This window comes from Oryctolagus cuniculus, unplaced genomic scaffold, assembly GCF_964237555.1.
Source record: "Oryctolagus cuniculus unplaced genomic scaffold, mOryCun1.1 SCAFFOLD_135, whole genome shotgun sequence".
Lineage (NCBI taxonomy): Eukaryota > Metazoa > Chordata > Mammalia > Lagomorpha > Leporidae > Oryctolagus > Oryctolagus cuniculus.
The window spans coordinates 6,095-23,072 of NW_027208250.1; the positions used below are offsets into that span (position 1 = coordinate 6,095).

Here is a 16,978-nt window from a genome sequence, read left to right on the forward strand (position 1 = left end):
GACACACAAAGAACAAATCCTAAAATGTGCCAGAGAAAAGCGACAAATCGCATTCAGGGCTAAGTCAATCAGACTCACCCCAGACTTCTCATCGCAAACACTACAGGCAAGGAGACAATGGCATGATATATTTCAAGTTTTAAAAGACAAACAATGCCAACCTAGAATACTATATCCTGCAAAGCTATCATTTATGAATGAAGGGGAAATAAAGATCTTCCATGACAAACAGAAACTGAAAGAATTTGTATCCACGCGTCCAACCCTACAACACTTGCTCAAAGACGTGCTGCACACAGAAATACAAAAACAAGAACTTCACTGCAAAAAAAAGCGAATGTAGAGTAACCCACAAACAAATACATAAACAGTTCATTTCAGGAAACATGAAGGGGAAAAGACAGTACTTAACAGTAATCACATTGAATGTGAATGGTCTTAATTCCACGACAAAGAGACATAGACTAGCTGATTGGATCAAAAAAGAGAATCCAACTATATGCTGCCTTCAGGAGACACACCTCATCAGCAAAGATGCACACAGACTGAAAGTGAAAGGATGGAAAAAGATACTCCAAGCTAATGGAAATCAAAAAAGAGCTGGTGTGGCCATCCTAATATCAGACAAAATAGACTTTAACATAAAAACTATTAAAAGAGACAGAGAAGGGCACTATATAATGATTAAAGGATCTATCCAACAGGAAGACATTACTATTATAAATGTATACACACATAATTACAGGGCGCCTGGCTACCTGAAAGAATTACTAAAGGATTTAAAGAGAGATATAGACTCAAATACAATAGTAACAGGGGACTTCAACACCCCACTCTCACCAATGGACAGATCAACCAGACAGAAATTCAACAAGGAAACAACTGAGCTAATTGACACCATAGACCAAATAGACCTAATAGATATCTTCAGAACCCTCCACCCCACGACACAGAGTTCACGTATTTCTCCCCAGTACATGGAACATTCTCTAGGATTGACCATATACTAGGCCATAAAGGGAGCCTCAACAAATTCAAAAAAATTGAAACTATACCATGCAGCTTCTCAGACCATAGAGCAGTGAAACTTGAAATCAACAACCCAAGAATCTCTACACCATATGCAAATATATGGAGAATGGACAACATGATCCTAAATGAACAGTGGATCATTGAAGAAATTAAAAGAGAAATCAAAAGATTTCTAGAAACAAATGAAAATGATAACACAACCTATCAAAACCTGTGGGACACAGCAAAAGCAGTGCTAAGAGGAAAGTTTATAGCAATTAGTGCCTACATCAAGAAGCTGGAAAGGAACCAAACAAATGAACTCTCCATGCACCTCAAGGATCTAGAAAAACAGCAGCAAATCAAGCCCAAATCCAAAAGGAGGAAAGAAATACTAAAGATCAGAAAAGAAATAAACAGAATTGAAACCAAAAAAACAATACAAAAGATCAACAAAACCAGGAGCTGGTTCTTTGAAAAAATAAACAAAATCGACACACCATTGGCCCAACTAACCAAAAAAAGGAGAGAGAAGACCCAAATCTGTAAAATCAAAGATAGTAATGGAAATGTAACAACTGACACAATAGAAATAAAAAGAATCATCAGAAACTACTACAAAGAGATGTATGCTAACAAATTGGGGAACCTGGAAGAAATGGATAGATTCCTGGACACATACAACCTTCCTAAACTGAGCCAGGAAGATATAGAAAATCTAAACAGACCCATAACCATGGAAGAAATTGAATCAGTAATAAACGCACTACCGAAAAAGAAGAGCCCAGGACCGGATGGCTTCACTGCCGAATTTTACCAGGCATTTAGAGAACAACTAACCCCAGTTCTTCTCAAATTATTCCAAACGATTGAAAGAGAGGGAATCCTCCCAAATTCCTTCTACGAAGCCAATAACACCTTAATTCCTAAGCCCGGAAAAGACACAGCAGAGAAAGAAAACTACAGACCTATCTCCCTGATGAACATAGATGCAAAAATACTCAATAAAATTCTGGCAAACTGAATCCAACTACACATCAGAAAGATCATTCACCCGGACCAAGTGGGATTTATCCCTGCTATGCAGGGATGGTTCAATATTCGAAAGTCAATCAACATAATCCATCACATTAACAAATTGAGAAACAAATCATATGGTTATCTCAATAGATGCAGAGAAAGCATTTGACAAAATACAACACCCTTTCATGATGAAAACCCTAAGCAAATTGGGGTTAGAAAGAACATTCCTCAACACAATTAAGGCAGTCTATGATAAACTAAAGGCCAGCATCATATTGAATGGGGAAAAGTTGGAGGCATTTCCATTGAAAACTGGCACCAGACAGGGATGCCCACTCTCACCATTGCTATTCAATATAGTCCTAGAAGTGTTAGCCAGAGCCATAAGGCAAGAAAAAGAAATTAAAGGGATACAAATGGGAAAGGAGGAAGTTAAACTGTCCCTGTTTGCAGATGACATGATACTATATATAGAGGACCCAATAAACTCCTATAAGAGACTACTGGAACTCATAGAAGAGTTTGGTAAAGTAGCAGGATACAAAGTCAACGCTCAGAAATCAACAGCCTTTGTATACACAGACAATGCCAGGGCCAAGGAAGAACTACTAAGATCAATCCCGTTCACGATAGCCACAAAAACAATAAAGTACCTTGGAATAAATTTAACCAAGGAGGTCAAAGACCTCTATGATGAAAATTACAAAACACTAAAGAAAGAAATAGAAGACGACACAAAAACATGGAAAGACCTGCCATGCTCATGGATTGGAAGAATCAATATCATCAAAATGTCCATTCTCCCAAAAGCAATTTACAAGTTCAATGCAATACCAATCAAAATACCAAAGTCATTCTTCAAAGACCTAGAGAAAACGATGCTGAAATTCATATGGAGAAACAGGAGACCCAGAATAGCTAAAGCAATCCTTTACAATAAAAACAAGGCCGGAGGCATCACAATTCCAGACTTCAAGGCATACTACAGGGCAGTTATAATCAAAACAGCCTGGTACTGGTACAAAAACGGATGGATAGACCAATGGAACAGAATAGAAACACCGGAGATCAATCCAAACATCTATAACCAACTCATATTTGACAAAGGACCTAAAACCAACCCCTGGAACAAGGACAGCCTCTTCAACAAATGGTGCTGGGAAAACTGGATGTCCACATGCCGCAGTATGAAGCAAGACCCCTACCTTACACCTTATACAAAAATCCACTCAACATGGATCAAAGAACTAGAGATGCGCCACGACACCATGAAACTAATTGAGAGCATAGGGGAAACCCTTCAAGATATCGGAATAGGCGAAGAATTCCTGGAGAAGACCCCACAGGCACGGGTAATCAAAGATAAAATAAACAAATGGGATTACCTAAAATTGAAGAGTTTCTTAACAGCAAAGGAAACAGTCAGGAAAGCGAAGAGGCAACCAACAGAATGGGAGACGTTATTCGCAAACCACACAACAGATAAAGGATTAACAACTAGAATCTACACAATGATCAAAAAACACCACAAAATCAAAACAAACAACCCAATAAAAAAATGGGCCAAGGACCTTAACAGACATTTTTCAAAAGAGGAAATCCAAATGGCCAACAGGCACATGAAAAAATGCTCAGGATCCCTAGCCATCAGGGAAATGCAGATCAAAACCACAATGAGATACCACCTCACTCCGGTTAGATTGGCTTACATACAGAAATCAACCAACAGATGCTGGCGAGGATGTGGGGATAAAGGGACACTAACCCACTGTTGGTGGGAATGCAAACTGGTAAAGCCACTATGGAAGACAGTCTGGAGAGTCCTCAGAAACCTGAATATAGCACTACCACAGGACCCAGCCATCCCACTCCTTGGAATATACCCAAATGGAATTAAAGTGGTGAAAAAAGCCATTTGCACCTCAATATTTGTTGCAGCTCAATTCACAATAGCTAAGACATGGAATCAACCTAAATGTCCATCAACGGATGACTGGATAAAGAAACTATGGGATATGTACTCTATGGAACACTATACAGCAGTAAAAAAAAAAAACACAATGAAATCCGGGCATTTACAACAAAATGGAGGAAGCTGGAAAACATCATGCTGAGTGAAATAAGCCAGTCCAAAAGGGATAAATATCACATGTTCTCCCTGATCGATGGCAATTAAACGAGCACCTAAAATGATACCCATTGAAGTGAAATGGACACTATGAGAGACAATGACATGAGCAGCCCTTGTCTAGACTGTTGAGGAAAAACTTACTATTTTGTTCCTTTAGTATTTTTGTTGTTGTTGTTGCTCGGTTTGCTCTACACAAGACCACTGGTTGAACTCCGCAATCAATGCACAACCATTCTTAAGCGTTTAAAAATTAACAGGAAATTTATCTCTGTGGAATATGGGAGTGGGAATAAGAGAGGGAGGAGATATATAGGACGGCACATACTCACTCAGACCTACCTCCAATGGTGGAACTGGAAATGTGCCAGGGGATTTCAACTCAATCTTACCAAGGAGGCAGGTACCAATGCCAGCACACTTGGTAAAGTGACAAATATAAATACACAACTGATCCAAAAGATAGGGTAAGTGTCGAAGAGATTACACAAATAAGACCAGTGTAAGCAAATAATGAAAGATAGAATCAAAAGGGTTGAGAATGATCCTGCGGGGGAAGCAGGACACACAGCAGACTCATAGAATGCCAAATGCCCAAAACAGCACTCCTGACTCAGAATCAACCCTTGGGACATTTGGATCTGACTAAAAGGTCCATGAGAGTCTCGCAGGCATGGAAAGCCATGACACGGTGGCAAAAAACAATCTAAATGAAGGATCCTGGTGAACAACTGTCGCTCCCCCTCTTCGTGGAGGAACGACACTAAACCCTGCCTAAGCTTCATATCCAAGTCACGGCACCATTATGTCGCTCCCCGTCTTCGCGGAGGAACGACACAAGACCTTGCACTGTTCTTTTGTCTGCTCGGCCCTCCCCGGGTTTGCTGCTGGCTCTTCCCGGGTTGGCTACCATCCCTTCCACCTCCGTGGAAGGGCGGTTCCCCCTGCCACTTTCCCCACTTCCGCGGGGGAGCGGCACACCGCTGGCCGGCTCTTCTCGGGGGCTGCTCAGGTGTTCCTTCAGATAGATGTTCCTGGTGCATGTTGTCTCTCTCCTCCTTTATAGTCCTCTTCCACCAATCCCAACTCTGCTACCCACACGCCGAGTACGCTGCTCTCCTCCAATCAGGAGCAGGTCCTGCAGTTTATTGGTTGAATGGAGGCAGCTGTGTAGAAGCTGTTTCCTCCTCTCCCAGCTCCATATTGTGGGAGAGCAGATGCATAGAATAAGTCTTAATTCGAGTAACAGTCTAGTCCCAGTTGCTCCCCACAGATCCCCCTTTCTTTTTATTTTTGGCGTTGATACGCGCCTGTCTTTGGTGCCCTGCGGCGCACATTTTGCTCTGCTTGCTGGAGTTGCCCACAGGTGCTTACAAGCCCTACCAATCAGGCAAACCAAATCCGGGTCCTCTCTTCACCATGTTGTGAGGAGGTTTTTAGGTGCTGATGCATGCCTGTGTTCGGTGCCCTGCAGCGCATGCTCTGCTCTGCTAGAACTGCCTGCAGGTGCTTACAAGCCCTACCAATCAGGCAAACCGAATCCAAGCCTTCTCATTGCCGTATTGTGGGGAGACTTATTGGTGTTGATAACGTGCCTGTCTTCGGTGACCTGCAGCGGGTAAGCTGCTAGCCGCCAGCAGGTGCTTATCGTCTTACTAATCAGGCAGACCGAATCCAAGCCCTCTCATTGCCGTGTTGTGGGGAGGCCTTATTTTTCTCTATTTCTCTACCTCCGGGCATTCCTATTTCTCCTATTTTACTTCTATCTACCAGCATTCCTATTTCTCTCATTTTACTTCTAAACTTCTGTTTCTCTTATCCCCGCGGCTTCCCGGAGCCCGCCCCGAGGCTGCTTCTCTGCGCCTCGCCCCGCGGCGGCTTCCCAGCTTCACGCAAGCTCCGCGGTCTCCGCGCCCTTTGCGCCCGCACCACGGCCTTCACGCTAGCCCCACGTTCCCTATCTATTTGCGCCTCATGCGCTCTCCCCGTTTGTGCCCCGCGCGCTCTCTGCGCACGGCGGCTTCTGCGAATCACACAGCCTAGCTTACGTTTCCGCCACCGGTATTCAGTCTAAGTTCCCCGGGCTAACCTGGCGAAATCAACCTAGCTCACGTCTGCGCCTTTCGGTTTGGCTTCCCATCTTTTGCTCCCTGGGCTAATCTGAGGGATTCCAACCTGGCTTACGCGTCTCCGCCTCTGGTTTAGCTTTTCGCCTTTTGCTCCCCGGGCTGACTTGAAGAATCCCAAGCTAACTTACGTCTCCGCCTCAGCCTGCCCCCGCGGCTTCATTTTCCCTAACATTTTTCTCTACCCGGTATGTTTCCTAACTTTTCTTCCAACAATATTTCCCTCTCATTTCTCCTGGCTTCTCCCCACAGTCCGTATCCAAGTCTAAGTTTCTTCTAGGTTTCACTTTCGCTTTCAATCTCCTAGCTTCCCTGCCATAGTCCGTATCCGAGTCTAAGTTTCTTCCAGCTTTCACTTTCACTTTCAATCCTAACATCCAATCCTAACTTCTTTCCCACAGTCCATATCTGAGTCTATGCCTAGGCTTTCGATAGCTTCTTCCGGCACCTTTTCTGTCCGGCTTTTCCCTAGGCTCTTTGCTAGTCTCTCTGGTATTTTCCCACTTCTTCCCATTTCTTTCCGCTTCTTCCCTCCTAGGTTTCCTATCCGAGTCACGGCACCATTATGTCGCTCCCCCTCTTCATGGAGGAACGACACTAAACCCTGCCTAAGCTTCATATCTGAGTCACGGCACCATTATGTCGCTCCCCGTCTTCACGGAGGAACGACACAAGACCCTGCACTGTTCTTTTGTCTGCTCGGCCCTCCCCAGGTTTGCTGCTGGCTCTTCCCGGGTTGGCTACCATCCCTTCCACCTCCGTGGAAGGGCGGTTCCCCCTGCCACTTTCCCCACTTCCGCGGGGGAGCGGCACACCGCCGGCCGGATCTCTCGGGGGCTGCTCAGGTGTTCCTTCAGATAGATGTTCCTGGTGCATGTTGTCTCTCTCCTCCTTTATAGTCCTCTTCCACCAATCCCAACTCTGCTACCCACACGCCGAGTACGCTGCTCTCCTCCAATCAGGAGCAGGTCCTGCTGTTTATTGGTTGAACTGGAGGCAGCTGTGTAGAAGCTGTTTCCTCCTTTCCCAGCGCCATATTGTGGGAGAGCAGATGCATAGAATAAGTCTTAATTCGAGTAACAGTCTAGTCCCAGTTGCTCCCCACAAACAACACCCCAGCAGAAGGATCAGGCCATCAGGGAGAGAGGCGCCTTTCTCTGAAGGGAGGAAGGAACCTCCACTGTGATATGGCCTTGACTAAACAAATTCAGAGTTGGTGAACTCAAGGGGCTTCCATAGCCTAGACAGCTCATAGCAAGAGTCTTGGGTGATTGCTGACGTCATAAATAAGAGTGCCAATTGTTAAATCAACAACGGGAGTCACTGGGTTCATGCTCCCCACGCAGGATCTCTGTCCTTAATATGTTTATCTATGAAACTCAAAAACAACACTACTAGTCGAACAATACCCTATACCTGGTTCGGTTGTGTGAGTGCAACCTGTTGAAATCCCTGCTTAGTATATACTAAATTGATCTTCAGTATATGAAGGTAATTGAAAATGAAACGTGATGAAGAGCGGGATGGGAGAGGAAGTGGGTGAGGGGAGGGCCACGGGAGGGAGGGAGGTCGGGGGGAAGCCACAACAATACAAAAGATGCATTTTATATTCTACTTAAAACTATTGGTTGAGCTTTGTAATTAATACACAATTACTCTTAGGTGTTTAATCAATGCTATAACTAGTACTCAAATAATATTTTACACTTTGTGTTTCTGTGTGGGAGCAAAATGTGGAAATCTTTACTTAACATACGCTAAATTGATCTTCTGTATATAAAGATAATTGAAAATTAATCGTGATGTGAAGGGGAAGGGGAGAGGGAGTGGGAGAGGGGAGCATTGTGGATGGGAGGGAAGACATGGTGGGGGGGGAGGAGGCTATTGTGGTCCATAAGCTGTACTTTGAAAATTTATGCTCATTAAATAAAAAAAAAGAGGAAAACTAAAAAAAAAGAAAGAAAGAAAGAAAGAAGAGTTACTTTGAAGCCAAAGGTTGTATTTGTGTCTATTTGTCACGTAAACATGAAACACGAGTGCACACACACACACACACAGAGTGGAAGCGCTAACCCAAGCTAGATAACATGTGCATTGCCTCACAGACTTATTGTGTGCTGGGAGCATCTGACACAGTTTTAAGCAATTTCAGCTGCCCATGCCATGAACGTTATTAACTAAGTCGCCATGACGCACACTACACCTCTAGACCTCTCCTCCCACGTGATTCTGTAGCTCTGCACTCTGACCTGCGGATCCCATGCCCTCCCCTGGTGACCACCATGCTGCTTCCCGAGTTCCTCACAGCCCACACCTGAGTGACTTCCCGCGTGGGTTCTCCTCTGTGCCTGGCTTGTCTCACTCCCACAGTGTCCGCAATGCCTTGGTTTGCTGCAAACGTCCGGATTTCACTCGTTCCATGGCCGAGTCTTATTCCACTGTGGGACGCCTTGCTTCGGGCCCCATTCGCCTCGGTTCATCGATGACAGCGATGTGAGTTGCACCGCAGGAACGCAGGTGCGCAGGTGTCTAAGGGTCTCCTCCCCGTTAGCTCCTCCCCTGTGCCCGACCTGCGCTAGGAGAAGGGAACAGTGGGGGTCTGGGCCCCAGGATCCCCTCTCTGTCCCACACTGTTGTGGACAGGTGAGCCAAGGAGCCGCCCATGCGCTCAGGGAGTTGGCACCGTCGAGAAGTAAACCAGGAAGCGGGCATGGTACTAAGGGTGCAAGGGGCAGGTGGGGCTGAAGGAGGAGCTGCCGGGTAGAGAGAAGGTTAATGGTGGACTGACCGGAATTGCCAGACGCCCTCTACCGGAAACCAGGGAGCCTCGGGCATGCATCCGGAGACCCTAGTCCCCTCCTCCGGAGACCTGCAGAGTTCAAACGAGCTCTTCTGGAAACCCGGGAATCTCGGGTGCTCTCTGGAGACCGCACACACCAACTTCCGGAAACTGAGAGACCCCGCGCTTCTCTTCCGGAAACTCGGGAAGTTAGAAGCACTCTTCCAGAAACCCCGCACACCCCCCTTCCGGAAACTCAGAGACCCTGCACTCTTCTTCTGGAAACCGCAGATGCGCTCTTCTGGAAAGCAGGGGTCCCAGACACCCCCTCAAGAAACGTAGGTGGGGCCGCCCTGGGGGTAGAGCCGCAATAGATGCTGACCCGCCCTGGGGGTAGAGCTGCAGTGGAGGCTGGGCCGGAGCAGGTGTGTGGCGCTCCACTTCTCAGGCGTGAGTTGTGTTATGCCCAGATAAGTAGCTCCCCAGGAAGCCATCAGTGACCAGATCACACCGAAATGCAAAGGCAAGGTTTATTTTAAAAGTACAAGACATGGCAGGAATTCATCTGACCAGCCGACGCAGCGGAGGTCAGAGGAAGGCCCCGGCCTTTGTTTAGGAGCACTTTTAAAGGAAAAAACCACAGGGTTACATCAGCCGGGGGTTACAGCACGGGGCTGTTCTGGGTTTTTCTTATTCGAGGGGGGGGGTCTCCATTTGGCTTGGATTCAGGGAGTTACCTCATTTGGTAATCTCTACTGAGCTGCCTTTGGTCTGCTGAGCTGTCCTTGGTAAGCTTTGATATCCCCGGAATGCCTGAATGCCTGCTTTTACAAGGACTCGGGTCTGCTATGGGAAATAGAGGCTCCTTTTTATTTAATTTTCTGTAAATGGAGTCACTTTGGCTCTTCAGGTTGCCTGTAGACTTCCTTCCACGCGGAAAGTGCTGGGGAGGAAGGGTGAGGCTCCCTTGGGAGCCAGGTGCCCCAGATCCGCAGCAGCAGCCACGCTCGTAGATCCTCTGGGTGCCTGCTGGGCTGTGCTGGGGACAGCTCTTTTCTCCCATCTTCTATGTAGTGACCCACCACCCAGTCCTGTCACACAGCTTCCCAGGGCGGGGCATCCTTGAATGTCTTTGTCCATGTTCCTCAAAACTGTCATCAAGGTCATCACCAACAAGGGAATCACAGGGCCTAAAGAGACAGAGAGAACCAGAGACAGTGTGAGATCCTGGAGAAGATAAAGGATTAGGTTCCAACACAGGAAATCTAAATAAACCATGGACTAGTTGAGCTAAGGGTGCTGGGAAGAAATGTGCCATATTAACCTACAATGCTAACAGGGAGCTGGGTGAAGGGTCTATAGCAACTCCATGTGGTAACTTCTCATTTGTTCCCTAAAACCATTCTCGAAGTCTATTAAAAATCAGGTAAAATTCCCACATGAGGGCTGAAGACCCTGGCTGTCTCCTCACCCAGCACCACCAACTCTAGGGCAACACTGGGACTGCCCAGGCTGACGCTCCTTCTGTGGGCACCAGTAACAACCTGGGGTGTTGTATCCATGGGAGTCCTCCATATGTCTCACTGGTAACACCCTGCAGTGTTGTGTCCTGTGAATCCTCCCTCTGTCGGCACTGGTAACACCCTGCAGTGTTGTATCCTGTGAATCCTCCCTGTGTCTCACTGGTAACACTCTACAGTGTTACATCCATGGGAGTCCTCCCTATGTCGACACTGGTAACACCCTGCAGTGTTGTATTCATGGGAGTCCTCACCCTGTCGGCACTGGTAACACCCTGCAGTGTTGTATCCATGGTAGTCCTGATGAATCAGCCTCCTTTTGCAACCCCAGTTCCTTCTCCACCACCTCGTGTGTGGCTTCCCAAGATCTCCAGTTGGTACAAGGAAGATACAGGGGTTTCCTGGCATGGGATCTTCACACTCCCACTCCAGGCAATCACAGAACCTAGTCCGGCAGATATGATAGGAATAGGAAAACCCCTTGGAAGAAAATACAGCCTAGAGTTTGGTGGACTAGCAGAGAGAAACCATTTGTTCCCATTTCGGGGAATGGGAGGGGCAGAAATTAATTGAGAGGCCAATCGTTATTCTCTCTTAAAATACTTATAATTTTGTTTGAAAGAGGAAGAGAAAGAGGGAGAGATCTGTTGTTTGCTGGTTCACCACCCAAATGCTGGTAATAGCCAGAGCTGCTCTAGGTTGTCAGGAGCCTGGAGCTGCAGCCAATCTCCCTCCTGGAGGCAGGAACCAAGCATTGAGCCACTGCCTGTCTCCTAGGTGTGCAGCAATGGAAGCCACCTCAGAGGTAGATCTGGACCTAACCCAGGCACTCTGCTGTGGGATTCAGGCATCCCAAGCAGTGACTTAACTGCTGTCCCAACTCCCACCCTATAATTCTGTTGTAAAAAAGTGTTAGGCCAGCGCCGCACCTCACTAGGCTAATCCTCCACCTGCGGCACCAGAACCCCGAGTTCTAGTCCTGTTTGGGGTGCCAGATTCTGTCCTGGTTGCTCCTCTTCCAGTCCAGCTCTCTGCTGAGGTCCAGGAAGGCATTGGAGGATGGCCCAAGTCCTCAGGCCCTGCACCCACATAGGAAACCAGGAGGAAGCACCTGGCTTCTGGCTTCAGATCGGCGCAGCCCGCCAGCCGTAGCAACCATTAATGAAGTGAACCAACGGAAGGAAGACCTTTCTTTCTGTCTCTCTCTCTCTCTCACTATCTAACTCTGCCTGTCAAAAAAATGTGTTGATGAAACCCAGTCATTTGTGGAGAAATGGGTGGGACCAGAGAACATGAAGTGAAAGACGCCTTCCCAGGAATCCAATGTAAGTTCTCTCTTCTATGCGGAAGTTGGAAAAGTTGATCTCGTAGCAGCACAGTAGGATGGTGATCAATAATGCATCAAAGGGTCTTGTGGGAGAGATGGAGGGAGGTTTGGTCCACAGGTCCCCAAGTGTAATCACATAGAAGGAATGGCTCTAGTCTGCACAGCACAAGGAGGCAACTGTCGCTCACATAACCTGTTGTGTTTGTGTGTTTGTGTGTGTGTGTGTTTGACAGGCAGAGTCATAGACAGTGAGAGAAACAGAGAGAAAGGTTTTCCTTCCTTTGGTTCACTCCCCTAATGGCCGCTACAGCCAGTGCTGAGCTGATTCAAAGCGAGGAGCTGGGTACTTCTTACCGGTCTCCCATGTGGGTGCCGGGACCCAAGCACTTGGATCAAAAACTGCTGCCACCCAGGCCACAGCAGAGAGTGGACTGGAAGAGGAACAACCTGGACTACTACCTGGCACCCCAACCGGGACTAGAATCCGGGGTGCCGGTGCCACTGGCGGAGGATTAGCCAAGTGAGCCACAGCGCCAGCCCTGTTGAGTGTTTTAATAAACAACTCGACAAGAGGAGCTGGGGGCCTCAAACACAAGACATGACGAGATGGGAACACCCTGGTGAGATCAGCACACTTTGGAATTCCACGCTGCACCTCCTAAATTATTATGTGTGTATTTAAAGGGAAAAATAGGTGGCAAAAATGTTTTTGGTAATTGTGTCTTCCTCCTTTGTCGAGCTGAAATTCACAGAGCACAGATTACAGACCTAACAGAAATTTAACTCACGGCTGTAGCTACCTCTCACATCCACTGTGTCGTGTACCCACCAGCACCTGTTCACAAACATCTTCATTAGCAGAGACAGAAACCTAGACCCACTCAGCAGGCACCTGCACGCTCCCTCCCCACACCTGAGTCCATGTTCTGCCCTCTGAATCTGCACCCCCGGGCACCTCTCAGAGCAGAATCCGACCATGGTGTCTGTGACACTGGCTGATTTCTGTATTGTCATATCTTCAGGGTTTCTCCACAATTATCCAGACCCTCCTTCTTTTCTAACAGGAGAGTATCAGCCGTGTCTACAAACACTGCCTGTTGTGGACGCACTCACCTGTTGGGCTTATTCTGGTTGCTGGCATCTTTGGGCTCATGTGAATGAGGCTGCTATGAACCCGTGGATGCAAACACCTGCTTGGGTTCCTGCTTCAATCCCTGTGGTTATATGTGCAGGAGAGGAACTGTTGGATTGTTATGCAATTCTGAGTAACAAAGTTTTCCTTCTTTATTGTGCTGAAATTCAAATAACATAAAACCAGCCCTTTAAAGTGTATAGTTTGCTGACTTTTAGTACATTCACAATACGTACAACTTTAAATTTAAAAAAAAAATCATTTATTTGAGTTACAGAGCTAGATAGAGACCAAGACAGAGACAGAGAGAGAGAGAGAGAGAGAGAAAGTCTTCCATCTGCTGGTTCACTCCCCAAATGGCCACAAAGGCCTGCGCCAGGTCTATGCCATGAGCAGGATCGTCTTCCCCATCTCCCGTGTGGGTGCAGGGGACCAGGGACTTGGACCACCTTCTGCTGCTTTCCCAGGTGCATTAGCAGGGAGCTAGAGCAGAAGTGAAGCAGCTGGGACTCAAACCCACGCCCTTATGGGGTGTTGGCCCTGCAGGCTGGGGATTTAATGTGGCGTGTACACATGAACTCTTCTAGCTCCACTGTCATCCCTCCAATCACATGCCCCACACTGACTAAGCTGCTCCAGTCCCCCTTTGCCCTAAGTAACTGCTTGGCTTCCATGGAGTTTGGAGTTCTGCTTCCCTGCATATCACTACGCAGCAGGAACCCGAGGTGCACAGCGGGGCTGTGACGGAGGAGCCCCCGGCACCCGGAAGGCAGCTGGGGCGTCTCTTCCCAGCCCGCATCACAGACCTCACAGGGGCTCCTGGAGGGTGGCCGTATGACGGCTAGCGGCACCCCCACAGAAAGCATGCTTGTTTCAGAGCGGCCGCTAAGCAGTGCCCAGACACCGGCCCGTCAGACTCCTGGGCACCGGTTCCCATGTGACCCTTCTGAGCCCCCACACGCAAGGCGTCCCAAGCCCAGGGAAGGCCTCGGGGCCTGAGAGGCTGTGAGCGTCCCGTGTGGGATGGACCTCGCCCACCCTGAAATCCGATTTCGCTCGTTTATTCTGTTACTTGGCGCAAGCTCCGTGTTCTTGGCTGGAAACGCGGATTCTCACGCATGCGCACTGGGAACTGCATTCATCAGAAACAGAGCAAAAGGCTCCCTGAGGGCGGGGCAAGGCGGGAGGCCGGTGCGGGTCCACATGCGGCCTGCAGGTGGCGCTGTCCCACCGGAGAGCCAGGCGGGACAGGGCACAGCCACAGGGCAGAATTCCACAGCTGAATGGAGGAAGAGCCCCTGATGCCCCCAGACAGCTCCCAGCACCCACACCGTGGGGGACGGTTCCCCACTGTGCCCACAGAATCCCCCCGTCCCTGCCCCTTAGGGCGTGGCTTCTCTGACCCAGGGCTGTCCTCTCTCCAGGTCACCGCCGGCCTGCAGCCCGGGTCCTCTTGTGGCTGTACCAGGCCTCCGCCAGCAGAAGCCCGAGGCCCAACAGGACCAAGCCCACCACGCCCATGCGGATGAGGTTCTCCATGGTGTGGTCCTCGGGCGCTGGGGCTGGGGGTGTGCACGTAGAGGGTCACCTAGGCTGGCCAGACCCAGTAACACAGGACCCCACCTCCCCGCAGCTACCTGAGCCCTGGGTCCGGCCTGTAGCTCACTCACCAGCGGGGGAGCCTTGCTGGGGGTGCGAGGGGCTGCTGGGCTCCGGTCCTCCTGAGAACAGGGATGGGATGGTGAGGAGGAGGAGACCCCAGTCCTCCCCATGGACTCAGCACTGAGGACCCGGACGCTCAGGCTGAAGTCCTCTGCTATTCCAACTCCCTGGTGAACGACCCAAGGTCCCCTCCCCACCCAGCCTTCTCCTGGGGTCAGCGCTGCACTTACTGGAGGCTAGGGGACAGGGCTGGGGCCCTCACCTGACACCTCGAGCTGCAGGGGGTCCCTGGGCCATGACCACAGGTAGGGGTCGGTGCTGTGGGCGCTGTAGCACCTGTAGGTGCCCCCGTGGGCCGAGGTCACAGGAACCAGCATGAAGGTGGCCTGAGCAGCCATGGCCGAGCCCGGGACATGCAGGCGCTGGGGAGGGGCGCCTGAGCCCACTTTGTGCAGGAGAAAGGTGTCCATCGCCTCCTCAGAGCCACAGCGCAGGGCCACCATTGCTCCCCAGGGCACCGAGGGCCCCGGATGGGCCTGCAGGGAGGGTTTCCTGTACATTCCTGGGAGAGAGAACGGCGTGTGGACGGAGCATCCCGCAGCCGGCAGGGTGTGCAGGTGTTCACCGCTCCCCTGGGGTAAGCATTCCTGCAACTCCCACCCCACCCAGGCTCCATGGGCACCGGGCCCCTCACCTGTGACCTGGAACTCCAGGGGCTCACTGGGCAGTGACCACACATGGGGCTGGCTGGTGTGAGCGCAGTAGCACCTGTAGATGCCCCCCTGGGTGCTGTTGACAGGGCCCAGGAGGAAGGTGGCTTGCCACACCCCAGCCACATGGGAGAACCTGGCTTCCAGGCTGTGCAGGGGGCCGGCTCCGCCCTCCTTCAGCAGATGGACAGTGCGGGCATCGTCATACTCTGAGCGACAGGAGAGGGACACGTTCCCTCCTGATGCCACCACGAGGCTTGGCTGGGCTGACAGGGAGGGTGCCTGGAACATTTCTTCAGGGGAGGGCAGAGGCATGTCGGGGGGGGGTGCCGCCCCGTGCACCCACTTGGCTTCTTTCTGTGAGCTGGAGCCTCTCTAGGCAGGGGACACCCCTTACCTGTCAGCACCAGGGTCAGGGGGTCACTGGGCTGAGAGAGGCCGAGCGGGGTCCGATACACACACCAGTACTGCCCTGTGTGGTAGGAGCTCATGGACATGGTGATGGGGAAGTCAGCCTTGTGTCTTGAGTCCTGCTGAGCCCGCACTTCCCAGGGCAGAGGGCTGCCCTCTTTATACACACGATACACCTCAGCCTGCAGAGACCCCTGGCACCAGAGGGTCACAGCGCTCCCCACGGCGACCAGGGGGCCTGGGTCGGCCCAGATGGAGGGCTTGGGGAGGGTCCCTGGAAGGGAATCAGAGCTGCAGACCCCAGGGTGCCGCCCCTCCCCCACCCCATTCCCCAGCTCCACTCCCAGCCCCTCCCAGCCATCACCATCAGCCCAGCCACCCTGGGCTCCTTAACCCTGAGCTGCCTGGGCCCCGGGTGCTGAGCCAGGTCAGGGGTGTACTCACCCACCTGTGCCCCATCCCCTGGTGCCCAGCACAGCCCTGGAAGAGAGGTCCCCGTGAGAGCTGCTCCCCACTCCCCACCCCTGCAGAGACGCCCAGGCCCGCCCTGGTCCTCTGAGCCCTGGGGTCCCAGCTAGGCCAGGGCGCTGTCCCTTCCCATACCTGTGAGGGTTCCCATTGTTCCTGTGTTCCTGGCTCACCCAGGCAGAGGAGGGCAGTGAGGGCTGGGGTCTGGGCCCCGCCACCCATGGTCCCCGTGGAGCAGAGCAGCTGTGAGGGGCGCAGGCCCAGAGCCCGGCTGGAGATGAGTGGGGAGACGTCACGGGTTCCTCATCTGTGGCCTCACAGGAAGGGAGCAGCCCCTCCCCGACCTCCTCCGCTGTCCCTCAGGACAGGGCCCAGGACACAGTGGGCTCTGGGGACAGCTAGGGCCAGGCCCCCGCCTCTGCTGCCCGCTGTGCTATGCATGCCCTGCCTCCCTCCCCCGCTCCAGCCCCACCCATGGTGTGCCCCTCGTGGGCCGTGCCCAGGAGCTGCCCGTTTAGGGTTCTGGTTCTCCCTGCACAGGCCGGGTGGCCGAGGCAGGCACTTCCCCTTCCCGAGCTGCTGAGTGCAGGTGTGGGGGCTGGATCCCGTGAGGTGGGTGACAGCAACAGGAGCAGATGAAGAAGGCAGACGCTGCCGAGGTGTGGCTGAGCTGCAGCCCAG

The 16,978-nt window shown here is 50.8% G+C and overlaps 1 protein-coding gene across 1 annotated transcript; it reads right to left on the reverse strand.

Moving 5' to 3' along the window:
* Positions 1-13,547: 13,547 nt before the first annotated feature.
* On the reverse strand, positions 13,548-15,861 carry LOC100346606 (leukocyte immunoglobulin-like receptor subfamily A member 2). Its single transcript, XM_070067706.1, has 3 exons — positions 15,403-15,861; positions 14,971-15,270; positions 13,548-14,767 (listed from the first exon to the last, which is right to left on the reverse strand). The coding sequence occupies exons 1-3, from the start codon at positions 15,731-15,733 to the stop codon at positions 14,709-14,711; spliced, it is 690 nt and encodes a 229-aa protein (XP_069923807.1). The 5' UTR covers positions 15,734-15,861; the 3' UTR covers positions 13,548-14,708.
* Positions 15,862-16,978: the final 1,117 nt, after the last annotated feature.